This window comes from Lottia gigantea (assembly GCF_000327385.1).
Source record: "Lottia gigantea unplaced genomic scaffold LOTGIsca_66, whole genome shotgun sequence".
In the NCBI taxonomy this organism is placed as follows: Eukaryota; Metazoa; Mollusca; class Gastropoda; family Lottiidae; genus Lottia; species Lottia gigantea.
Window position 1 is genome coordinate 1,008,373 of NW_008710245.1, and position 27,980 is coordinate 1,036,352.

Here is a 27,980-nt window from a genome sequence, read left to right on the forward strand (position 1 = left end):
TGGTAATATATGCGGGGCAATGGGGTGTGGTGTTTGGTGCAGTGATGGAAAAAGGTCGGCCGTCAGACTTCCTTTTTTTACAAAGGGGGGGGGGGGGGGGCTTTCTTTCTGAGCGACGGGCCTGACACTGGCATTAGCATCACCTTATGGACATGTTCCCCTCTGACCTACATCACTGACGGCCAACTTGGTTGAAGTTCTTTTGTCCGACCTCAAATACCGGATCTTCAAGATAGCAAGAAAGACTCAGAAGATTTGCCCAAGAAAAAACTAAAAGAGGGGATCTTTAATATTTCTATCAAGCTGCGATATTTTTCATATATCTCAGATGTTTTAAAATTAGGTTTCTAAATAGAATTTTTAAAGTTATTTATGTACTTAACCTACAACACAAAGCAAGACAGGAGCGTGTTTAGGATTTTGGGCTATTAAGTCACTGACAATTGGTAAGTATTGTTTTCTTTGTCGGTTTTTACAATTGGTGATTGCACGGTTTGTACCAATTGCGTGTTGAACATAAAGTAACTTTAGGTGTCGCAATGCATTTCTAGACAATGAATTTACTTAATCTTTCTATTGTGACTGCGCAGATGGTCGCAGTTCGGTATGAAGGGGCTTGTACAGGCCTTATCGGAAAAAGTGCGCCCGATGAATGCTGCGCCCGATGAATGCTACGTACTAAACACTTGAACTTGATATATAGTTCTTAAATAAAATCAATATTTCACGATTGTTGGTAATCAGCTGATTTAAGTATTGATGATTAAAAAAAAATTGAACTCAGATAAAGTAAAAGTTTCCATTGGGTATGATATTTTTCCAATTTTTTTTTAGTGACCATACTGGTCATGCTGTAAATTAAATAAATAAACTCTTGAAGATTGAAATTTTAAGGGATTGTAAAGAGGTACCTTATTTTGGGATTAAATGACATATCGAAGCTAAGAAATAGGAAAAAAAATATGAATTCCTAGTATTTATTATAAACGAATAAAATGATGTTCTAGGATATGAACTAATTATGCACGACCCACATAATTTTCTCGAAATTGTTTAGGTTTCTGTTAACTACATTATAATCAGGTCAGCCTCTCTGCACTTATATGAAATTTAAAACATTAAAATGTGTAAAGTGCAGAAGTGCATTTGCACAAGCCTGGCATGGAAGGCCTGAAAAGGTTTCTCCCCAATAAAATCAAAAATGGCTTGGCTTACCGTCTACCGCGTTTGCGAATGACGTCGTATAAAAATCGAATTTGATATTCGATCTGGGCAGTCGGTATCTTCAAACACCCAGTTGATTGTTGGTTGTCAGTCCATTGTCTGACGAGAGTGATTCGTTCACGTCGATTGCGACAGATCCTATAAAAGAATCCCAAGTTCTAGACAATCTGACCCACATGAAGAACCTTGCATTAAGGGCTTGCTCGATAACCCGTCTTTGTTCAGCAGAGTGCAGAAAGGTAGTACATAATCTTCCATTTCGTTTCCTGTTTACTTCATTGTCTTGTATAAGTGTTGTTATTGTTTCAATTAATACATTTTCATTTAGAAAGTTCTCTAATATGTCGGAGCACAAATTGACGGAAGTAATTAAAGGTTTTTACAATGAAGTTGTTAAAAACCTTGATTTTGTTTGTGAGGTCAACGACCATCAGATGAATGACCTCCATCGTGGTATTATTGAACAACTTAGTCCTGAAACTATGAAGAGGTGAGTAGAACAAAACGAAACTTGAATAGTTTCAAGTGTTACCACAGGTAGAAATGCGACTTATCCAGACCGCTATCCACAAGCCATAGATTAAAGGTCGTCGGAGTCAATGCGAGACCTATAGCTATTGTTGATCATGAAGGAGATCATTTAAACGCTCTTCAGATGATTCTAACAGTTGCAAAAGTTGAATTAGAAAACCAGTAGATGGTCAGAATATTAATGACAACTCCATCCCTATCTATATCATCATGAATATGATTCACTTCGCATCAGTTAAAGGGGACGATTCCAGCGTTTTTGAATGCTTATAATGTCATTAAGGTGTCTCAAGCTGACCATTCAACAATTTTAATTTGAAGATATTACAAAGGTCTGAAGAAATATTCAGTACTGTCCTACCCATGGTCTTGGTTCTGATCTGCCCCGAGTTACCTGCACCCATTTACAGCTTGTGCCGACTCAAGAATAATAGGGAAACATGACTTATTCAAGTCCCCAAACGGCCACAAGCCGGCCGAGATAAGAATGTACGTAGTCTTCAGCTTGCTTTTTAGGTGATCATTGAAAGTGGAGATGTGTACCTGTAGTTGGCAGCATGCAACAGCAACTCTCTGAGGCAGCAAAGGAATGTAACTACAACCTATATACATGTAATGGAATACTTATACTTATATATTTCATATATATCAGGTATTATGGATCTGGATTTTTGGTTCCCGAGAAAGTGGAAGGATTTAAGATAGTTGATTTGGGCAGTGGATCTGGTAGTTTGGTTTTTGTACTCAGTAAACTAGTTGGTCCTAGCGGATATGTCATAGGATTTGATATCACACCAAACCAGGTAATTATACGTTTTTATACTTCATATAGCTTTAAGTGTCTTTCGCACTCTTTTTGTCGACCAGAGCTTATATCTACCATAAGGTATGAGCTCGAGAGCATACGCCTAGGCAGCAAGACGTTACGTTTTAACTTCATGGCTATTGCAATTTACCAAAGCAAGACGAATAACTCAAATACTCTTTATCGAAATATTTTCTGGTATAATTAAGTCACAGGTTTTACGATTTCATCGAATTTGTACAAGATCTTCTGATTTCAACCAAGACTGTACGATTGTTTTCTCAAAACTGAAAGAGCGTGGGTACTCTAAACGATTTTTACGAAACATAAAAAAGTCCACCTTAGCACAGATAGCAGCTAAAAACAGACTTTATGCCGAAGTACCTCAAGGTTTAAGAAGTGCTCCATGTTTGTCCAGGAGATGCAAAACATGTCCCTTTATATCAGAAACTCATTATTTTGTAAGCAACTCTACGAATAAAAGGTACCCGATCCAGGAACATCTAACATGTGAACATTCGAATGTAATATATTTAATTTCATGCAAGAAATGCCCCAAACAATATGTAGGAGAAACTAAGAATAATTTACGAACTCGCTTTAATGCTCATAGGTCAGACATCAAATTAAAGAAAGACAAGCCTGTTTCTAATCATTTCAACCTCGACGACCATTCAATAGACGATCTCACCCTAATCCCAGTTGAGCGTATAGAAATTGACTTGCCAGAAGATGAAACTACCAAATTCCGTCAATCTAGGGAGGCCCATTGGATTGAGACATTGAATACAGCAAGACCTATAGGACTAAATATTCATCATAATGTAGGCATAGCACCCTTTGTTGTCCCGTTTAATACAACCAGCAATCGAGCAAGCAAGATAGTTCATGCCCACTATAAGAGCCTTCAAGAGAAATTCCCCCATGTCTATAAGCAGAAAATGATAGTTGCATATTCAAAAAATAAGAACTTAAATGATAATATTGTTCATAGTAAACTAAAAACAATCAGTACATAACAGATACTATACTTCTCGCCCATCGGGCGAGTTATTTTTTCTAATTTCAGATCAGAATAAGAACAGAAGAAAACCCAATATCAAGACCCTTAATCCTAATTTCTAAATAAAGTGTCTGCTCCACCCTAGGCCTGTACATTTGGGAGAATCAAACCCTCCCTTCCCCGAAATCAAATACTCTTTATCGAAATATCGTCAAATTCCAACTCATTGTTAAATTCTAATGCTATTTTTCAATCAGCGAGAAATGGACACTATAATAGTACAACTGAGTGACCTTTCTGCCATGCTTCAAATCTACTATCTACTATCTTGACTCAAATGGTATTTATTAATTTATTCCCGCGAGACAAATGATTCAGAATGTCAATGTCCGAACAATTACTCTCAAATACTTTTCAAAGACTCGGAATTTCCGAAGGTTTTCTTATCAAATGTTGCAAACATATTTAATTTGCTATTGTTGGAACCTACAGAGGTAATTCTATACTAATCAGATCTAATCATGACCGGTCAGAACTCAACGAAACGAATATACTTAATGTGGTCGTTTACAAGATAGACTTGAGCAACTGATAGAGCTAAAGGCAGTTATCGTAGCACTAAATCAGAAATTTGACATTCCTAGCATCAGTTGCATCATTCCAATTTTGAATCAGACGTCTGTCGTTCCTGAAATTCCAGGTGTTTGATAACGTCAAATATAGCAAAATAAGTGTTTGATAACGTCACTTGGAAAATATGCTTTTTCACATAAGGCCTGTCGCGATTAGTGACGTCATCAAAAACATCATTTTTTTAGTGGAATTGCAAGAACCACGGACGTCTGATTGAAAAATGGTGCAAATTGCTGCTATCTGTGTCTGATCCACATATTTTTTTAGAAAACCGCTTTACAATCCCTAAGTAAATCCGAGATTTGTGTCACAGTATGATTTTCATTGATTTGTTTGATGTCGGATTTGAAAAGTAATACGAATAGATGAAATTTAACTCTTGCCTTATGATAAATCAAATATTGAGACGACCTGATCCCTTTAAACAAAGATGTAGGGTAGACATATCGAATACTATTTTACCTCTTGAGTTCTTGGAAAGCCGGATGTGAGTTGAGGTAGATTCTATTAATTCAACAGATTAAAAACGTATTTCCTTCAGGAAATGAGAGTTTATTATAATTTTCTTTCCACGCTCTGTCAGCGTCTTAATTGTTTGACATCAAAATAACAAAGGACAAATAACAGGTTCATAATAGATGTCTCCAGCCGAGTCTGTTGAAACCCTTAAAAAACGGTCCGCCGTGAAAATTCCTCTATGTAGCATTCAGCATCAGATTGAACGCTAATGGTAGTGCACTCTTATAGATCAAATATCTTCCGGTTTCAAGAAACATATTATGTATTATTATATTCTCTTGCATCTCCAAAGAGTATACGTGGAACAGAGCCTTGGTCACTCTTAATAGCGTGGTGTAGAGTATAGGACACGCCAGACATCGGGCAATTGTCGCCAGTGTCGCCACCTTTCTTTATTCGCCAAGGTTCGGCGATCTGTTCTGGAACGCTTTGAGAACTCTATGGGATAGAGAAGGTTATCAGACAAGCGTTGATAACAACTTCTTGAGAAGCATAAAAGTGCTGGTCACACGTGGCAAAGACGCTGCAAAAATGCAAATGTTTTTAAGTTTATAACTTTTTTTCATAGTACGTTTCTTGTCGTCGTTAGATCGCAAATGGTCGCAGTCCGCTTTGACGGGCCTATAACATACTGTCCTACATATTATATTTCTGAATTTTAGTAGCCGCGTCATGATTGAACTCGGCTATATGTAATTTAATTGACAAGTACTTATTCACTCGTACTATTGTTAAGTAAAATATATTTTCAAGCCTTTGTATCTGGCATCCATGGTTTCTGTCATCTCATGAAATACCAAACTACTGCAAATATATTATTATGCTTGATTGCAAACACGCATAACCTAGAAATCTCCTTTGATGCCTCTAATATTTTAACGTTTTCACTTATTTCTCTTCAGGTTTCCAAAGCCATAGAGCAATCTGAATATCACTTTAAGAAATGGGGTTACGATAAACCTAATTTTGAATTCCGTATTGGTAATATTGAACAGATAAACACTCTAGGTCTACAGGAGAAATCTATGGATCACGTGGTGTGAGTATATGTTACGTATTCCTAATTTTAGTAATGGGACAGATGTGCACGTGAGGGGAAGGCTTAATAATTAACCAAACTTTGTAAGCCAAAGGAAGTCATTTGTCTTGTTTGGTAGAAATGTGGCTCACACACCGCCCACCCCTTTCAATACACACACACTAATTCAAATTTCTTAAATGCATGGTGCTTAACAATTCGATTGTGTCTTGGCTTGTCTTTGACAGAATAAGATAAAATTTATTGCATATTGCCTTTTGTACAAAAACATGTGGTACGTCAATGAAACCAAACCAAACCTTCCCAACTCAAGATTTCGATTTACTTAAATGAATAGTCATAAAATATCTTGTCGTGCATGAAAACAGAAATTCAGAGTTCATTTCACATTTAAGTGAATGACACAAATTATTGTATTGAACAATTTTTTTACAATTTCTTGTCTCATATCAATGAAACTTTGATTCCATACATCTGACGTGTATCGTCTGATATCGTACCATATGGCACATGACATCTCATTGTTCTTGAGTATGTATACATCAGTAACATATTGTATTTACAATGCTGTACCGAGTTAGTATTAAAACTCGGATATAGCCGAACTTTTAAAATCCTGTTATCATGTCTTTCATCGCAACACCTTCAGTTGACTTCAAACGGTAACCACTTTTACTGTAGCCATCAATTAATCGCTATATTTAGCGGATAGTATATTTATAAATTTTTATTTTGTCAAATTCGGCCTTTATCTCATTTACCTTGATGTATTTACGGCCCCGAATAGTCAAATTACACACCGAAAAAAATGGCCTTGTATCCTTTTTCTGATAAGAATCTTCGATGTTTGTTACAGCAGCCGTAACCAACCTTGACGTACACTCAATTTCTAATAATTGCATTTTCATTATAGACATGATCTTAATGACATATTGCACGTATATGTGTCACGTATGACGGGTTTTGATGTTATTTGTTTTAATGATATTTCAGATCTAATGGTGCTATTTGTTTGTGTCCAAACCAAGCAGAGGTGTTCGAAACTGCTTTTAAGTTATTAAAGGTACGTAGGATAATATGTCTTATTTGTTCTCTGCAGTAACAGATTACATTGTTAAGCTCTGGCGCAAGTAGTCCATACGGTGCATGAGTCGCAAACAGTCCACACGGTGCATGAGTCGCAACAGTCCATACGGTAAACGAGTCACAAACAGTCCAAATGGTGCATGAGGCACATTAGACCAAAAGGTGCATGAGTCGCAATCACTACATGGTGCATGAGTCTCAAACAGTTCATACGGTGCAAGAATCGCATCAGTCCAAAAGGCGCAAGAGTCGCAATCACTACATGGTGTATGAGTCGCAAACAGTCTACATGGTGTATGAGTCGCAAACAGTACCCACGGTTTAGTAATACTATGAGCTACAAATTAAGCCATAAGGCCGCACTTACTTTGATTACCAATCCATTCTAAAAATATATAAAAAATCATTTCACAGGACGGTGGGGAATTCTCCCTTAGTGATGTGTATGCTGATAGAGAGAGACCTGAAGAACGGTTTAAAGATCTCAGATTGTTCTGTAAGTTAATTACACAACTCTTTTTTCACACAACTCTCCACTCACCTGGCACCGGACAGAAATTTAAAGGTTAGGTCAGTTGGATTCAAATTATCCCATCGGATCTTTAGCAGTTGACATGACCAAAACTCATATCTAGAACCTGACTGCCTACTAACAACTGCGATGAACAGAATTGTTACAGAATCTGGTCTTCAGATTGACTAATCCAGCGATTCTCCCGGATGCTTACAGTTGAAAAGGTCTAACTTAATCCCCTTAAAGTTAGTTTGTGTATTTCCATTCCTTTATATTAAAGATTAGATTTCCCTTTTTTAGTGTCAACTTAAGCAAACTATTTGATTAATTGGCTGATGAATTATCTTGTATTCCTAATCATATCATTATGTTCTTCTTGCATATAATTAAGAGTTTTAACCAATCATAAATGTCCATGCATGTACAGCTTGGATAAACAAAAAAGATTTTTTACCTTTCTTGATCGGTCACACATTGAAATTCGGCTGGTAATTCTCTTCAATTTGAGCTAATTAAGAAATAATCATGGGCATTTGAGACAAACTGTTGTTATTAGAACACCTCTACTTTCTATTCATATAAGTATCAGCATTTTCATTTTCATAAATGAAAATAAGGGAACCCATCTTTAAAATTTGGTTTCCTTTTCCAGCTCTTGGTACCACAGGATGTATGCGATTCGATGACTTAGAAAAGATTTGTGATCGAGTTGGCTTTACCAAACCATATTTGGTTAATGCTGCACCAGTTTCTTTTAGTACTGAGGAACAGAGGAAAACTGCTGGTAGGTCAACTGATATAGAGCGACCATGGCAAAGGTTCAATGCTGATCACACTTCTGGTATATAAAATGCTTACTTCTCTTTTGGCTGATTTTGAATTCTGGTTTCTGTTTTATGGAACTTTTAATTACGAAATTGTTCTGTAGGTAATGCTGAAGTTGTGTGTGCTGAATGGAGACTCTTCAAATTGCCAGCTGGTGCTAAACGTTCTGCAGCGGAAGTGACGTATAATGGTAATATAACTGGTGCTGATGATGTCTTTAGATGGGACGTATCAACCGTCTTCAAGGTAAAAGGGAGATAAATCTTAAATCTTATTGAAATGGTATTAAATTCTTCGTTATGCTGCTTTGTGTCATATTAACTTCTTGAAATACAATAAATGGAGTTTTACGTCCTACTTTTCTGCCTCATGTGGTCATGAAGACGGACAACGCCATGCAGTATGCAATGAGGGAAATTTTGCCAGGACAGGCATTAGCCTGCTCTTTCATGGTAAGTACAAAATTGTTGGTTGGTAGATGACAAGTCAGCGAATGCTGATATCGCTTGCAAGGAAGTCAATTGGAAAAAATCATAACCGTGCAATTTATAGAAAAAGTTCACCAACAACCAACAATGGAAGTCTTCTAATTACGCATTTTCTCACTAAAGTAATCTTAATTTTCAGAAAGGTACACCAATAACAGTGGATTCAGATTTGGCAACAATTCTCGAAAACTCACGATTTAAGGATAGTTTTGCCTTTAAAGACACGTCTGATGCTGTCATGACACCAAGTGTATGTATTTCACTCTTAATGCAGCAAATATGTGTACCATGACAAAGTTTTTACCTTTATTTTGATGCAATAGCTAATTGCGCAGGGTGGGAAATAATTTTTCAAATTTATCACGAATTACCTTCCTTCAGACAGGTCGATCTTGATGTTCAAAACTTAATTTTACCAAGCTCGCATTCGATCTATAGCAATATATGGAGTTCAAACCAACAGCGCAATTCACCCAGAAGATGAGCACAAATTTTCTTCCGAGCTTATGATAAATTATAACACAAAAAACTCATGTAATAAATTATTTGCGATGAAACCAATCGTAAACTTCAATTACCATACTGTTTTATAGGTTCAAAGTCCATTTGAGTATTTGAATGAGCTGAAGAAACAGGGACAGAAGATTCCCCACGCCTACCAAGTATAACTAACATAACAGTCTTTATCTTTTAGTTTTCTACATTGCTCAATATCGTATAATTATAATCATGAATCTTGAAATATGTTGTTACTCTTAAGTAATGTGTACACTAACAACATTTTCGACAACATGGTATCTTCAGAGCCGGTTGTTGACGATGTTATCAGTGTGTGCAGTACTGTAGTTGCAAGCTGTGAGGTCTTCTGATAACTGTATACAGACAGAAACATGTTCATTGGATATGTAGATATACCACAGTGTGAAACAAAATATTTCAGGTTTTGCTATAATATTTCTGTATCACTCTATGTATTCCGCATTTCTTTCAATATTTACAACCTCTTTAGATGAGCAAAAATTGAATTTTTATACGCCCAGACGTAAGATGGGCGTATATTGTAATCACCCCGTCGGTCCGTCCGTCCGTCCGTCCGTCCGTCTGTTCACATTTGGCTCGTGCTCACTCTACAGGCTACAATTTTTTACAGATTCTTTTGATTTTTATTTTGTGTGTCAATGTCATTATGAAGATGATCCCTATTGATTTTCGTGATGATCGGATAATTTTTCACCGAAATATCGTGTCTGACTTGACGTTTTACTCTATTAGCTATATTGTGCAACTCGTGCTCACTCTACAGGCTACAATTCTTTACAGATTCTTTTGATTTTTATTTTGTATGTCTATGTCGTTATGAAGATGATCCCTATTGATTTTCATGATGATCTATCGATTTTCATGATGATCGGATAATTTTTCACCGAAATATCGTGTCTGACCTGACGTTTTACTCTATTAGCTATATTGTGCAACTCGTGCTCACTCTACAGGCTACAATTCTTTACAGATTCTTTTGATTTTTATTTTGTATGTCAATGTCATTATGGAGATGATCCCTATCGATTTTCGCGATGATCGGATAATATTTCACCGAAATATGGTGTCTGACTTGACATTTCACTTTATTAGCTATATTGTGCAACCCTGTAGTCACTAAAGACTGTTTAATCATTTCTGACAGCTGCCAGTGGGCGTATGTTACCTTGCCTGGCAAGCTATCTTTTAAATTTGGCCAAAATGAGTGTTTGTTCATCAGTGGACTTACCTGGTGTCGTAACTATACAACAGAATCCCTCTTTAATCCGAAAAAAAAACCATAAAACTAAGTAGTAATTCATTAAACTAAGTAATTTTGAAATAAGAAACGTGTTTTAATAATTATAAAAGACAATAATATATCTCCTAAACTAAATAGAAAATCTATTCTTTAGTCGTGGAACCTGGTAAGTCCAACTGATTAATATATACATTGACTAAGTTTGAGGTTTTAAATTTTATGGGGTCGTTTACCTTTTACAATGAAAATTTTACTGTACCTGATCGAACCCGATCTAAAACGCAAAAAGTGGAGGCTGAGTCAGTTCGACCGTTCAAATAGAAGATATATCTGGTCAACATCCCGAGCTGTCACAATGCAGCGATTATCGAACGGTCTATATCCTTATTAGAGTGTCACGGCAAACCTGGCGAGGTGCTGTTAATAACTAGTCGACATGAACTCCTGTATAAGTGTACTTAATACCATTTTTTATTAAGCAAACTATTTTGTTCACATTAATATATTTTATAGTATCATCCAATCCAATTGGACAAACATATTAAAAGATCAAATAAAGACGCATTGTTTCACTATTACATGTATATATGAAATAACACATTTTGTGAGGTTAGTCGGTTAGAGCGTAAAATGACGTTATTTGCTTGGTTATGTCAAGGGGTTAATGGCTGTGGTTTCAATTCTCGATCGACGTGTGATAGTCCGATGCTATGAATCGGTCATCTTCACTCATAATTCCAGTCGACCCACCTGTAAATGGGTACGGATAATCCGGGAAAGATCAATGCCAAGAACTTTGGCCAAGGACCAGCTGGTAGAAAGGATCCTTAACTGTGAACCTAAGTTGTTATCCTTGTAAATTATAGTTGTTTCTTTCTTTTCTTTCTTTCTAAATGGCAATGTTTGTAATATTCTTTGTAGACGCCATAACTTGGCACCGTCACATTTTTGTGATCTGATATCGATATATGGTCCACCTCACCTTTTGAGATTATCTAACACCTTTCTCGTCAAACCGCCAACCTCCATACGAAATAAGTAGTTTTTCTTATCAGGTCCCATAAATGAATGCTTTTAAACATAAATTAACAACCCATTCTTTTATAGATACCTTTAGATAATTACTCAAAAAGCAATGAGAATTTAATGTGTGTTACACCATTTTAACATTATAGGCCTACATAATTTATTCTTAATCTTTCCTTTTAAACACACATTTTTATAGAGCGTAATCGAGCACTGATGTGGAATTTGCGGGGTCAAAGTATTAGCCTATTTACTTATTATAACTTACGGGAAATTTTTATCGGCTTATTTCATTTAAGCTCTCCCTTAAAATATATAACAACATTTACCCAAGCGTTCAGTTCAATTTAGTGTACCATAGGCAACATAGGCTATTTCTTATGAGGCCTGTGTGAGTACGGTAAAACTGGGGTGGGGTAAGGGTAGGAGTTGTTTTTAGCGGCCCTATTCCGTTTAAGCTCTTCCTTCAAATATATTACCACATTAACCCAAGTGTACAGTGGCCTGTGTGAGTAAGTTATAGAGGTAAAAAGTGGGATGGGGTGGATTCGTTTACTATACCTCCTTGTTCTTAACTGTTCTGCAAAAATCAAGCCTTAGTTGTGGTAGTTACTCAAAGGTCATCTCAAAATTTTCCATCATCCAAAGACCATCAAGATATAAGGTGCATTAACTGGAGGAGATAAGATAATTGATATGGTCTGTCTGTCATGTCATGTATTTCGAGGGAACGTCCCACTTAATCACAATATACTGATAATGTAAGCAAATAACAAAGCTGCTATATCTGAGAATCTTTTTGGTAAACTGGTCATAGTGCGCACACTAACCCAAGGATGAATTTTCTGGAATTCAAAGGAACCATCTGTCATTACATGTCAACTACCTGCCATCCCAAGATGACTCTGAATTCCAAAGCTTCCAAATCCACTTGGTACAACCAAACCATTGACAATTTTTAACAGAATATGCCAACGACATGCTACCTTAAATGCGACTCTTCTGGGTCGGAGCGCGTCCAAAGCATCATTGACAACTGACCATAATACCAACGACCCGTCACCATAATGATTACTTATTTGTTGTCAGAGCGTCCAAGTGCGTCTTTGAATGAGCAAACCTTTGACAATTAATCACAATGTCAACTGCCTTATGCCTCAAAGATCATTCGACGTAGGCTTCTAATTTCTAAATGCTGCGGCGTATATCAAAATCATTTTATACCTCGAGTGCAATAAGCGCCCATAAAAAGGTAATCAGCTTTTAATTTCCAATTAGTATCTATGTATGTATAAATAGGAATTGAAACCTTTGTAAAGCATCAAGCGTAGCATATCTGTTCATTATTCAAATAAGTGACTAGCTGAACACAAAGTCGACAATATGTGTGAGGAACAAAATTTATTCAACTCCGTTAAAAATTTTTATGATGATGTTTCTGAGAAATTGGATTTTGTTTGTGAAATCAATAATCCGAGATTATCTCAAACAGTTCGTGATTTAATCCGTCAGCTTCATCCTGATATATTAAAAAGAAATTATGGTTCAGCTTTTATTGTACCTGATAAAATAGAAGGCTGTAAGATTTTAGATTTTGGATGCGGTGCCGGAGTTATGGTTTATGTTCTCAGTAAATTGGTAGGACAGAAGGGAAGTCTTGTGGGAATTGATATATCACCAAATCTCGTAAGTAACTCGAATTTTAAACAAGGCGTTTTACAATTAAAAGCTAATTTAGTCCATGCATTATCAGTTAAGTTTACAATTTGGATTTGTTATAAAGAATGTAATGCCTTGCCCTCGTCCTCGACTAACATTGGGTGTAAACGGGTGATTGGTTAAGGTTTATTGGCAAGAAGATTAAAAAACAGTATTTTCTTCTCTTGTATTTTTGTACTCTGGCATCTGGTGCGATTGTACACTAATGCAATCGTTTACAGGTGCAATCGCATCCGTAAAAAAATGAAAGTACAAAAATGAACAAGGATGTAGAAACAGAAAATGAAGTTATAATTGAAAAAAAAAATAATAATGAAAGTTTTGAGAATGATTCTAAGAGCAGGGACCAAATTTTAACGCCTGAATACGCCACTATGTTTAAAAAGGGAAACATATTTTTGTAACGTGATTTTTGAGCTTGATGACGACACTGCAGCCTTAAAGTCCTTCAGATAAGATAACACTACTTGATATTGGATTAAATACTTGATTTCTCCTTTCTCCAGATAACAGAAGCTAATAAAGTGATATCATATCATCAAAAGAGATGGGGCTACAGCAAACCTAATACAACTTTTAAAGTAGCTAATGTGGAAACTTTTGATGAAGTTAAAGAATACGAATCTACAATGGACTTAGTCCTGTAAGTACACACGGACATAGTTATTCCTTCAAATACAATGTAACACAATGAACAAAGTTCTGTAACATAATGAACATAGTTCTGTAAAATGACGAAAATAGTTCTGCAAAATGAGGAACATAGTCCTGTAACATGAACATAGTTCTGTAGCATGATGAACAGTGTTTTGTAGCATAATGAACATAGTTCTGTAACTTGGTGAACATAGTTCTGTAAAATGTGGAACATAGCGCTGTAAAATGGGGAACATAGTTCTGTAACATGAACATAGTTCTGTAAAATGAACATAGGTCTGTAGCATGATGAACATAGTTCTGTAACATAATATACATTGTACTGTGAGATGAACATAGTTCTGTAAATAGCATAAGCTAAGCAAGTAAGACGAATTTATGTTATTTTGTTTACAATGAAACCTATAAATGTAATTATTCAGCGAAGCAAGGTTAAACGAAGCGTGGAAATTTATATATCACCAATGCATAGCCGTAATATTATATGCCAATTACAAAAAATTGTTTTTGTTAGAATATCCCTACCATATTAGATACTAGTATGTCCATAAACCAACCATGTAGGTTCGACCATGTGAGTCTGACATAGAAAGGTATTGAAATCGCTCGGATAGGACTATAAACCGTTTGCTTCTGGCTGTCCAGGTATCCTTGTTATACCCGACATACAAAAGTATTTTTATTCGTAGGTCGTATGGTGTGATTTGTTTGTGTCCTAATAAAGAAAAGGTTTTCACTAATATTTACAGACTCTTGAAGGTAATAGTTAATACGAGGTAAAAAATATGTAAGTAATGATGATGAAATTGAATAAAGATAGAATTTCGAATTGTTCGAATGTTGTCCGCGTGACTGCCGATGACTTGGCTGCAATTTCAAGATCTTTTAGAATTCCAGATGTTATAATAGAGACGACACTTTGCATAATTAATCAATGTTCTTTTGTTAACATGGCTGTCGGTTGCTGGACTAAATTGACAGCATCTTGAATTTTCCAATGATCAAAGGCTGAAAAGAGTGAAATTTCTCGTTTCCCGTTATTCTTTATCGAACAATGCACAAAGGGCATGCTTCTTCGTTGATGTTGTATGGGGGCTTGTAGGACAATTTAATAAGTATATAATCTAGCATTACAAGAAATTGAAGTATTGTATTTGGTAGATCTTTAACATGTTACCTGTAAAAGATTTCAGAGAGGTCCTTCTGATGGACGAGTTACACCAAGGTTGATGTACGACTACAAGCAAAAATTTATATTTATTAGGATGGTGGCGAGTTCTCTTTATCTGATATTTATGCTGATAGAGATAGACCTGAAGATATCATCAATAATCAACGTTTATTCTGTAAGCTGATGTTTTTATCGTTTGCTTTTGGAATATTCATATCTGGAAAGGGATTGTTATTTGCATAGTGGTCACATTGTACGTGAGTAACTGTGCGGTCTTTCATGTGCCAAAGCATTACGAGTCAGTTGCAATTTAACCCTTGATGTAGCTGCAGGTTTTTGCACATTTCTGTTCAATTTTCTCAACTCATTTTCATGATACTTATTTTTGGTGTAGATTTTTCATTTGAATTGTTTATGGAGATCCGTCCGAGATTTTTTTCTTTTCTATATTTTCTTATTACTCAATTCATTATTTTTTAAACTACATGTAAACAGCAACTATGCATTTTGATGGGATTTTCTGAATGAACATTATACTTAAAATGAACGAACCTTAACTAAATATACCTTATATCTAGAAACAACGGGACCGACAGAGAATGTTGGAAGTGGAATGGTGACTAGCAACCATTTTAGGTAACACATCCCAAGAGAACGTAGTGTTGACTCAAAGCAAGCGTCACGAGCCCCAAATTTAACAAAATGGATTTGAAATTGAAATTTATGAATCATTTGATAACTTTACCTGTATGTGTTTCGAAACTTAGTATAGAATAAGAAGTATATCCATATATCTTGTGTTCTTTATGTTAACCTTCCTTACAAAGATAAAACCTAGCTATTAATTATTTTTCCGCTATATTTTTCGCTATATTTTCATTATTATCAAAGCTTTTCTTATCATTATTACTAAAACTGATACATAAATAGCCAAATTTTATGAAATTAACCGATACTATTATCCATTTTTAGCTTTAGGAACAGCTTGTTCTATGAAGTGGGATGAAATGATCGAGTTAGCTACATCAGTTGGTTTTACTAAACCTTATTTAGTTGGTGCTGCTCCCGTAGAATTTCAAAATAAAGATCTTCATAAAAAAACAGGTATTAACTTGTATTACACGCGCAGCCATATTGAATACAGTCTTTCTTTCTAGGGTTCTGATGCTGTATACGTTAGCGTAAAATCCAATCAAATTACAAACATACGTGATGCAAGGCATTTGCCTAATGAAATCAAGGAATAAGACAAAGTTTGCAATAGTAGTAAAGTTTTAGATTTTTTTTCTGAGTGATTGTCGATTGCTATATCTTATTGCGAATGCAGCGAGCTATACTATCCAAAATACCACATAAAGAGAAGGCCACATATTCTTTTAAGCTGAAAATAAAGATGAAGGAATTGTTTCGAGCTTAGAGAATTTAACAATTTAACAATCTTGAACAAGAGATATGTCAGGTCCTTGGTGATTGTTGAGCATGTATTTGCTTAGGTCAATTGCTTTTAGGACATAATGTGTACTTCTAGGTTTCGCCGAATTTGTGCGAGCAGAATGGAGAATGTTCAAACTCCCTAAAAATATAAAGCATCGTCCAGCGGAAGTGATGTACAATGGGAATATAAAAGGAAGTGAAGAGAGCTACAGATGGGATTTGAATACATTGTTTAAGGTACAACAGCTTTTCAGATTACAAAGATATCGGCACAGTTGTCTTACCATGACTTGGCCCAGAGTCACAAGCATTGATCATTCTCAGCTTAGTTTTTACTCAAATTCATAATGCTACTTGCATCAAAGAAAGGTGATATGAGCTTGTGTGTGGTATAGTTACCGCATGTTGATCATAGAGCAACTGGTTTTTCCATATTTCTTTGTACAATAAATGATAATTGTCCACGTCACACCTATAACATGCTCATTACCACTTGAATTACCCAAATAGAAAAGTATAACATACTCCTCGTATTTGTGCTTATACTTATACTGATTTTAGCAGATTTAGATAATGGAGTGCAAGTTCACGATTTTCGAACCATTGTCTTGTTGAGTTTCCAATCTGACATGGAATGGAATTTACAATACTTACAAACTGAATATTTCCATTTTAGAAGGGTGAGCCAGTCTTAGTGGATGCAGAATTGGCAACAATCCTAGCGTATACCAGATTTAAAGACAGTTTTTCGTTTAGATATTTAAACGAAGGATTACAGGTATGTCTCGGGGTTTTATTTGAGCGATAGTTTCATTCCATGTTCACACGCAAAAAAAAATGACGTAAAGGATTAGTGCTACATCATGTAGATCTTATTGGTAAAATTTGTTATAGTGAATTGAATTGCAATTGTAACCTTCCTATCCAGTTGCATATTGAGGAGAACATATGAAACCTCGTAAAACAAGTTCCGTGGTTTGAACAACTATTTGCGTTGTTTTATGCTGCCTCTTGCGTCGACAACTTTTGTCTTCTCCTTTTGTTTTTCAGACTTTGAACCCATTTGTACATATCAACGAATTGCGGGAAAATGGTCATTTAGTGCAACCCGCTTATTGGGTGTAAAGATGATACTCTCAGATCCAAAGATCGACATGGAAAAGTTTCCAGAATCATTGCTGTACATTTCTGCTCATATGCATATATCGCATAAAAGTATTTTCGATATGAAAACATGTTAAATGTCTCCTCGAAGGCTCTTATTCACAACCTATTGAATTTATCTACCCCACAAAATCCGAAATTATTATATATTTCTATCGTGTTGTCTTTTTATAAGGTAAATATCGTACAAGGAACAAAGAAAATAAATATAGTCCAGGCCCTAGGCTCCATAAATGCTTAATAGTAAACGTGCCGGGTAAAAGATTAAGACACGATTAAAGATTAAGAAAATTTGGCATATTGTTATACCACATTACAGTTTAAATTTTGTATTGGGAATCTCTCAAATACCCTATGACATGGAGTACCATTATCTGTCCCCAGATTCGGAAGGGTCATGTGCTCATCCATCAGTGGTTACACGTAGTATTCCATGGATTTCTACCAAAGAGGTTTCATATTGTTTCTTGATATTGTTCCTTGATTTCTACTCAGTAAGCAGTAAAACGATTGGAGAAACCCAAAGCTATGTAGTGGTGATCGATCTGTGACTTTAAAAGGGGCATTCTGGTCTTTTTTTTTGAAAGTCGAAAATATTTGTTGCTCAAATTTATGCAAACCGTATACCATAAACTGGATAAATGTGTCGCTTTTACGCCTTTTACGTTTTACGAAAACTTCATTCGTTATGCTTTTAGAAAACAGTATTTCACGAGTATTGCACAACAACATATATTAAATGTTTGAATGGTAGATAATTCTGTTACAAATTGTCAACTATGTTAATTTAATACTGGACGCAATACAGTGGAAAATTTTATGTCGTACTAAACAATATAATATACATTTTGTAATGGAGAGGGGTGTATTTGACATGAATAAAGTAGATATAAGCCTTGAAACATCAACGTACAGACAGGACTTCACTTAGCAACCATATTCACTAAGCGACCTGTTTCAAGCATTCACTCGCTTAGTCAATACAAGTTTAACTGTCTACAGTTACATAGCTATAGAAATATTAAAACAGAACCTAACACATGCTGTTGTTACTATATAATTTAATGTAAATATGACATATAATGTACCATGCGAAACGATGATACGTGGGCTTGATCGCTTGACGCCTTGAGAGCTGTGCTGACATACTAAATTAGTATGCAAAACATGAAAAATTCAATACGTTAGGTGTATCAATAAGGTACGTATAAAAATATAGTCCCGGGAATCCATTTCAGTGAGATATTTGATGACAGAGGAATAGGGCAATTGGTAGTAATTTGGATTGTCGGCAATAGCATCAGTGGTTGAATCTTACGTTAAATGAAAATCGATTGCTTGAAATGTTTTATCGATCGGTATATATGATATATGCATGTCTAGATACAATGTAAACGATAATAAACATGTAGATATAACTTAACATTTATGATCGCAGAAAAATTCAATTTTTAAGGTAAGGACATTTAGTAACTCAAGGTACCGTCGGGATATCATATTTATACAAAACCGTTGAAAAGACATGAACGGAATTTTAAACACGATCAACTGTGGTTTGCATAGCTTGTCTCGTGTACAGATGATATTCTCTGATCCAAAGATCGACATGGAAAGGCTTCCAGAATTATTGCTGTATATTTCTGCTTATATGCATCTGTCGCATCAAAGTATTTTCGATATGAAAACATGTAAAATGTCTCCTTGAAGGCTCTTATTCAAAACCTATCCCACAATATCCGAAATTATTACATATCTCTATCGTGTAAATGCATGCATTGAAAGTTTTTCTTCAACGTTACAATCATGCACAACGTTATCCCATGGATAGGTTTTGTCATCTTCAAAATGTCAATCGATGACGAACTTCGTCTTATATCTTTTCTGCAATAGTTACCTTTTTGTCATGGAATACAGAGATTTGATTGGGTTATATGCTAGAGAATACAGTCAATCAGTGCCCTTCAAATAAAGACTGTAAACATTTTGTTTCATTGTTTACAGACTTTCTGTTGAAGTCTCTGATTGGCTGTATTCCTTCGCGTACAATCCAACCAAACGGCTACATTGAAAGACTCCTATGATACATGAAAAAGAAAAAAAAAAAAAAAAAAATATAATCTTGAATATAACACTCCATGTGGAACGGTATTATCTTGATCATAGTTTTCTTTTGGAATTCGTTCAAAGGACGAATACATTATACACATGTGCATTATTGCATCTACAGTTTGATCGGTTATTTTCAGTATCTTAGTGGAACGGGGAAAGAATCTGTAAGTATTAAAATAGCAATTAATCTATACTAAAGAGGACTATTCAATTCACGTTTTAAATAGGTGAGTGAATTTGAAGTGTTATCTTTGAAGTAGATTATTTCGTTAAGTACTATGTTCCAATGAATTCAGTTCATATGGAATAAGGGGTATTGGGTATTTTGGCTTTACCAGTTCCTACACTCCACGCTACCCTTATCACTTCTCAGAATGAAATACGACTTTGTCGTGATATATTAAACACAAATGATCTAAACGAGTACTTATGAACTATGAAATTTATGAAATGAGTTGTCAGATTTAGTATTTGGCGAGGTAAATATTTAATCCGTGAATGAATTTGTTAAATTTCATTTTACAGAAGCACTAGTGAACGATTCTATTTATCACACAACTATCAATAACGCATATTTCCCCTGCACTTTTTCTATATATGGCTTTTATTTTTTGGTCCACTTTTTGCACATTTCTGCAAAATGCCCTTGCAAATAACAAATAAGATCTGGATAAACACTTTCATGTGATAACTAAATTGAAACTTTTAATTATGTTATTTGAAACAATTTGATACCCCTTATCGTCAATTTTAACTGAGTCGTCAACTTCAAATAATGCCATATTATTCTGTTTACATGGTGCATGAATACATGATCTAATTTACATAGTATTAACCTGTGCTACGAGTTCATATCGTTGTTATGAACCTTTATTATAAACTCGAGAACAGAACTGTTGTGTGATAAAGCGCAATATAACGCTAATATTAACGGTGTTTTATTGGCATGTTTCACAATCTTTCTTTCTTAGACATTTCGGTGAATCCACGTTTAGTATTAATTATCAACTGATTTAAAATTATTGAATTGTGATAATTGATCTAAACAGGCGGCACAATCTGAACCTTGCAATCACATTTTGATCGGACCGTACGCCTAAACTTCGCGGTCGGCCGTAAAAATTCGCTGGTGATACGCTCGTCTTAACGTCTTAGCATACTCTAAGTATGTTATTTCTACATTTTAGATCATTATTTTGTGTCCAGACTGAGTAGTTTGGGGAAATTCTTTGAGGTAACATCATTTAAGATTTGGACTCCTTGATCCGCACACGTGTTACACGGATATTCCTTAAATTCAGAAATGGGCGACAGCGACGAAATCTCGAACAAGGTCAAAGAGTTTTATGACGAAGTTTCTGAGACATTTGATTATTTTTGCGAAATCAATAATCCGAGATTATCTGAGTCAGTTCGTGATTTAATCCGTCAACTTCACCCCGAAATATTAAAAAGAAATTATGGTTCAGCTTTTATTGTACCTGATAAAATAGAGGGCTGTAAGATTTTAGATTTCGGGTGCGGTGCTGGTGGTATGGCCTATGTACTCAGTAAGCTGGTTGGACCAAAAGGACACATAACTGCTGTTGATATCTCACCAAATCTAGTGAGTACTGATTCATTGTTTCCAATTGTTAGCCCAAAGTGCTATTGATTATTACTACTGATTTCATGACATTATGAAAACTCAGAGCCAATTCTAAAAAAGACAGAATCAAAGCGTCCTCTGTCTTGCTCTGTTAGTCTTTTAGAACCTTTCCAATAGTTCCCTGTTTTGTCAGTATCTCATATTTGACCATTTAAAATACCCACTTTTAAAATCACTACGTAGCAAGATGTATGTTGAGTAATAAGCAAATAGTCGTCAAAATTTTGCCTCGCCAGCTGACGGGGCTTTGAATATTCATCGTCAGCTATGTCCCGCTGAGGTTACAAAACTGATGTTGTCCGTCTTGCTAAGTTGGTCTTTAAGATCCTTGTTTTTGTCAGTTTCACATTTTTTTTTACCATTAAAGTGCCTACTTTAAAGACCAACGCATAATAAAATGCATGTCCTGGAATAGGAAAGCTGATGGAGCTTTAAATATTCATCGTCAGCAATGTCCCGCTGTAAGTCCTGTGGAGTAATGCCTTCAATTGATATAAATGTACAAAGCACGATTATACGCATTATCTGTATTCTGCATTATAGATAAATGAAGCCAACAAAACATTAGAATATCATCGTGAAAAATGGGGCTTTGAGAATTCCAATGTAGAATTTACAGTAGCTAATGTTGAAAATTTTGATGAAGTTGAACATCTTGAAGGAAAAATGGACATGGTATTGTAAGTTAATATCCGATTTTAATTTTTTATCAAAAATGTCACTATAATTCAAAATTATATATAAATTTCTGTGTCTTTTTTAAAGATTAAATCCGTAGAAATACAAGGTTCGATGATTTTACATTTTTAACCACATGCCACATATTTCCGAAATATAATATTAAAGTATATATTTAATATTTCGCCTTTTATAGGTCATATGGAGTGATATGTTTATGTCCAAATAAAAGGGAAGTTTTTGAAAATATCTACAGATTGTTAAAGGTATATATTAACTCTTAAAGCTACGATTACATGTGTACTCTAACTCAAATTTCCAATAATTATTTCCTGAAAATTCAAAAGAATTTTGATGAAACTGCTAATACATATCGTTTACTTCTGGGATGAGTTTTACTTTTTATTTCGGCATAAATCCACGCGGCAATTCTGACTTCAATTTTGATCTGGCACAGTCCAAGTCGTCATTAGAAATGAAAATCCTTTTTTTGGATGGTTGCAGACTGTAGTTCATTTTATGCTCAATTAGTTTATGTTTCAAGGAAGATCACAGATACCTAAGTAAAGAACCCTTCCAGACCACCTTTTTTGTTGTTTTATCTTTTAACAGGTTGGTGGGGAGCTTTCTTTATCTGATATATACGCTGACCGAGATCGACCAGAAGAAATACTTCAAAATCTGAGATTAATCTGTAAGTTATAGTTGCATTAACTTTAGCATGTGTCTTTACCGTCTCGGGTTCAGTTGGTATCTTTTAAAGTATATTTGAGACGGGCAGTTAGCAATCTGGAAAGCCAAGGTTTATTTTGAGCAAAATTTGAACCACAAAGATAGAAGGTAATTTGATTTATGTTCTTGTGAGCTGAAACTATGACACAGATGATCACAACCGAGAAACCGAATATTCGAATAGTTGAACTGCCCTTCATATATCTATTTTTCAACTTATACTATTTTTAGCTGTAGGAACAGCTTGTTCTATGAGATGGGATGAAATGATCGAGTTAGCTACATCAGTTGGTTTTACTAAACCTTATTTAGTTGGTGCTGCTCCGCTAGAGTTTCAAAATAAAGATCTTCACAAAGAAACGGGTAAGCTCTATGTTTCTTCGGTAATTGTCTTTTGTTTCTCCTTTCAAATGACTTGTTCCTTTTTGTAGGGTAGGGTTATGGTATGCACGTAAGTATTTGAGGTAAAACTCGACATCTGGATACTTTCCTTAGACAAACTCAGTTCTGGACATTTCAACTAACCACCTTTACTTTTTAAGCATATGAAATATGTTTTAAAGGTTTTGCTCAATATGCCAGAGGAGAGTGGAGGATGTTCAAGCTTCCAAAAGACGTGACGAGTACTGCAGCGGAAGTGACGTATAATGGTAACATACCAAGATGCGGAGATAGCTACTTTTGGGATATTAACACCGTATTCAAGGTAAATTGGAATTTAAAAAATGAAAGAGTTTATTTAGCCAGAGCAGCGAAAATTCCTTATCAGAGCAAAATAATTTCTGTATTTGTATATACCCTCTGTTAAATAATAATACTGAAGTAAGATCATCAGATTTTCTGTTTCAGAAAGGTGAATCGATCGTGGTTGATGCCGGTTTGGTTACAATATTATCCAACACTAGATTCAAAGATAGTTTTACATTTAAACCATGTAACCTAATAGAACACAAGGTAATCTGAACTATTTATAGTTTCCAAATCAAATTACTTTGATAATCAACTGCATAAACTTGTTGAAGAGGCCCTCGCACAATAGTTTTCACCAGTTGCCTATGGTTGCGAATAAGAATAGTGGTTATAACGAAACTCTCATACAACTGACTTGTGAGTTGTAAACGAAACTCTCATACAACTGACTTGTGAGTTGTGCTGCCACTTTCATTATTCGCAACCATTCGCAACTGGTAATCGATATGGTGTGGGGACGAATTTATCATTGACTTGTATGGCAGAATGGTTAACTCTTCATCTGTAGAAAGATAAAAATGAAGTTTCACGAAGTTAGAAGTGGTCGACAGACTGAATGTTTTATGTGACTAAATTGATGTTTATCGTTCGAGAGAAGTAAATTGGTTCAAAGCATTTTACTATTTTCTGTCAAAATGGTTTCGAAGCAATGGCAAAGAAGCAAGAAGAAATCTTTAACTGCCCTCAATTAGCAAAATATTTGATGATTTTCTACTGGTAGAATCGGGTTATAATTGTGAAAAAGCGAAATGTGAACGCAGGACAGCGTGGTTCAAAAAAGTAAAATGTTATGTTTATGTTTCAGTTTATGAATCCATTCCAATATATCGAAGAAATGAGGAAAGAAGGTGTGGTATTAAAGCCGTCTTACAGAATATGATAGTATGAATCTTTTGGAATTTAATATGAATCTTATGGGACAGTATTATTTGCTATTCAATATTCATTACGTATAATTTTTATCCACTATTTACCAGTCATATTATCTATTCTGAACTTTAGGGCTTTCCAATCATTTTTATCATATCTCTGCTTTATTACTATATATGCAATTTTGTGCAAATAAAGAAATCTGTTTAATTTTTCGTATTTACACCAGTCATCAGTCATGTTCATTGAAGGGTCGTGATAAATATAGGTGGCCGTTGGTACAAGTTTGACTGTGTAAATTGTAGTTATACTTACTAATTATGGTAGCTTTAAACGTTCATAGTAGCTTTAATGTTTCATAGTAGCTAATAGTAGTATATGTGTTTTCTGATATAGCGCATCCAGTTTGATCCGGTTTTTGAGATGGGAGGTATATGTCTTTTCGGATATGACGCATTTCACTTCTGTGCATGCGCGGCTTTTTCAATGCGTCATATCCGAAAAGACACAACTGTTAAAATGTATTATAACAGACTTCCCCAAACTGTTAAAAAATGTATTATAACAGACTTCCCAAACTGTTAAAAAAATATATCATAACAGATTCCTCCAAACTGTATTATAAATTACCCAAAACCACAGACAAGAATCACTAATAATAATACAGTATAAAATAACCGCATTAAAAATGTCTTTAATTTTAAAACACGAAAAAAAAAATTCGAAGGAGACGGTTTCTTCTCTGCGCTAACATCTCTCATCCCCAAAGTGGCCAACTTTGTCTCAAACAACAAATTTCCTCCTTGTATTAAATCTTTCGTATTAAAAATATATGGTGTTTATTGAACAAATATGTCTTTAATAAATGTCCATCCTCCTAAAACGTATTTCGGTGCGGGAGACATTCAAAAGTCATTGGGTTCTCTTCCTGGATTTCCATGGGCAAAATATCCCGGAGAAAAACATCTCCCAGGGCACAATTATACAGGTCCAGGCACGAGATTAGATCTGCGTTTAGACGAAAATGATAATCCCAAACCAGGGGAAGAACCCGTTAATAGAGTTGACGCAGCAGCGTTCAAACACGACATACTGTACAGAAACAAAGACGTAACATTCAGACACCAAGCAGACAAACAAATGATAGACGAACTCGAAAATATTCCCAATCCCACTTTCAAAGAGAAATTACAGAGGGCTCTTGTCATAAAACTCTTGAAGGCAAAATTGAAATTGGGTATGGGCATAGCAGACGAGATTCACAAAGAATTTCGACAAAACAAACATTACCTCAAAGTCAACGTTTTTGATAAAGATGAAATTTGGTCAGCCGATTTAATCAACATGCCAGTCGAGAGAGGGTACAAGTATTGTTTGACGGTGATCGACATATACACGAGATACGCTTGGGTCTTTCCCTTGAAAAACAAATTGGGTCTGACTGTCAAACAAGCATTCGAAACCATAATGAAACAATCCGACAGACGACCCCTAAAGTTGTGGGTTGACAAAGGAAGCGAATTCTACAACAGAAATGTGAAATCTCTGGGGTTTGAAATTTACAGCACGCATAACGAAGGTAAAGCCGTAGTGATAGAAAGATTCAACAGGACTCTTAAAAGCAAATTATTCAAGAAATTCACGGAATTGAAATCTCAAAAATGGCTTAAAATATTACCAGTTGTTGTCGACGAATACAATAACAAAATACATTCGTCTATAGGTGTGACGCCATCACAAGCCTCTAATAACCCGAATATCATAAAGTCCGTCAACACTCGAAACAACTTTGAAAACGAGATTAGCAATTTGAATATTAAACCCAAACTCAAAGTTGGAGATCGAGTTCGTATTTTTAAATATAAATCATTGTTTCAGAAAGGTTACGTCGGCTATTGGACTAACGAGATATTCATCGTTGATAAAGTAAACAACACATCACCTCCCACGTATGAATTGATCGATCAAGACAAAGAACAAATCATAGGAAGGTTTTATCAAAATGAACTTCAAAATACAAGAAAGGTAAATTTTACGCCATCACAAACATTCACAAGTCGGATCAAAAAGGAGTTCATCACTCTGCTCTACACAAAGATTCTTCGAATAACTTTTATTTCTTTGATTCTTTCGAGATTACGAAATTGACTAGCAAACCAATCAAATGTTCTACGTTTCAAATTCAAATGCCAGGACAAAAGCTGTGTGGACAGCTGTCGCTTTGGGTTTTATATCGGTTGAGTTTGGGAGAAAAGTTTGAAGAAATTATAATAAATTTAACTCAATAAAAATGGCAAACAAGTTTGGATTAGGGTCTTTACCTCTAAAATCCAAAAATCACATGACGACGTTTATAAACAAAGCGAAACCTTTTTTCGTGGATCAAATCGGAGACACCTTACAAGGGGATATCGATATGAACAATTTCAAAATAACTAATTTAAAGTTTCCAGGAAACGATAACGATGCCGTGAACAAGAAATATTTACTGGATCAAATAAACGCAATTCAAATAGATAAGGACCATGTTGAAAATAGAATAAATGACGTGAAAAGATACCTCAGACGAAATATTAAAAATCTTGTGGACGAACCCAAACAACAAGAGTTAACGAGTTTGAAACGTCTTATTTAAGTGGATAAAACAAGTCAGTTGCAAAATTTAATATCTAAATTAGACGATAAGATTACGAAGGTAAAAATAGACGTCCAACGTTTAATAGACAACCCAAATGTAAACGAGGATATGATTGAAACGAAAACTAACCGCTTTGGAAAGAAAACTTGGCGAATTGCTAGCAGAACTAGACAAGACCGCGGACAAAACCGAGTTACAAAATTCGATATCCAATTTGAACGAAAAGATTGCGAAGCAAAAATCAGATGTTCAAGATATAATTAACACACTTCCCATTGACAAAGATATGTTGAAACGACAATTGACTGCTTTGGATACTAAAATCACGGACGAATTAGAAAAAGAAGTGGATGTGATTAAAAACTTTCTTCAAAATAAATTTCGAGATGATATGAAAAATTATATTAAAGAACAGGTCAATCTTTTGGTATCTAGAATTCATGACGATTTTTTGAGACAAGAGAGAAAGTTGACCAAATTAGAAGCTATTGTCACGGACAAATCGTATTATTTCAATCTTCCATTCGAAAGTGACACTGTCTTCGATGAAAAAGACCAAATTTATAAATCAAACAAATACGGAATCAAAGCAGAAATAAAAGTAGGTACTCTCGCTAACAGGAGAACCTAAAAACGTATTCAATATCGGCGAAACGCATGAGTTTTCTTTTCGAGGTAATTATCTGATTCAAATAGAGTTTCCCATGAAGGTTAAAGTCAATAAAGTAGTCTTCAAACAAACTGGTAATGCCGTCAAACATATTTCATTATTCAATGATGGTAATTTGGAAGAGAATATACGTTTGATTGATAAAAGGGATCAGGAAATTGAAACGAAAAATGGTAAATATGTAGACACCTTTAAAATGGAAGTAGAAAATGATAAGGATATCATTGGAATCAAAGATTTAGATATGATATTGGAGACGGAAAATCC

General features: G+C 35.1%; 3 protein-coding genes across 3 annotated transcripts; all 3 read left to right on the plus strand.

The window, feature by feature from the left end:
- Positions 1 to 1,565: 1,565 nt before the first annotated feature.
- On the plus strand, positions 1,566 to 8,959 carry LOTGIDRAFT_167413 (hypothetical protein; the record flags this gene model as incomplete). The annotated part of the gene is made up of 8 exons (XM_009064892.1): positions 1,566 to 1,714; positions 2,408 to 2,558; positions 5,618 to 5,754; positions 6,748 to 6,817; positions 7,255 to 7,336; positions 8,007 to 8,138; positions 8,283 to 8,425; positions 8,807 to 8,959. The coding sequence occupies 8 exons, from the start codon at positions 1,566 to 1,568 to the stop codon at positions 8,957 to 8,959; spliced, it is 1,017 nt and encodes a 338-aa protein (XP_009063140.1).
- A 3,897-nt stretch (positions 8,960 to 12,856) lies between these two features.
- On the plus strand, positions 12,857 to 17,262 carry LOTGIDRAFT_129680 (hypothetical protein; the record flags this gene model as incomplete). The annotated part of the gene is made up of 7 exons (XM_009064893.1): positions 12,857 to 13,159; positions 13,699 to 13,835; positions 14,539 to 14,608; positions 15,114 to 15,186; positions 15,993 to 16,124; positions 16,549 to 16,691; positions 17,131 to 17,262. 7 exons carry the CDS (start codon positions 12,857 to 12,859, stop codon positions 17,260 to 17,262), a joined length of 990 nt encoding a protein of 329 aa, XP_009063141.1.
- Positions 17,263 to 21,132: 3,870 nt separating this feature from the next.
- On the plus strand, positions 21,133 to 23,718 carry LOTGIDRAFT_65150 (hypothetical protein; the record flags this gene model as incomplete). Its single annotated transcript, XM_009064845.1, has 7 exons — positions 21,133 to 21,333; positions 21,919 to 22,055; positions 22,250 to 22,319; positions 22,666 to 22,747; positions 23,017 to 23,174; positions 23,375 to 23,491; positions 23,635 to 23,718. Coding segments are annotated over 7 exons (849 nt in total), but the record flags the coding sequence as incomplete, so codon positions are not given.
- Between the last annotated feature and the right edge of the window lie 4,262 nt (positions 23,719 to 27,980).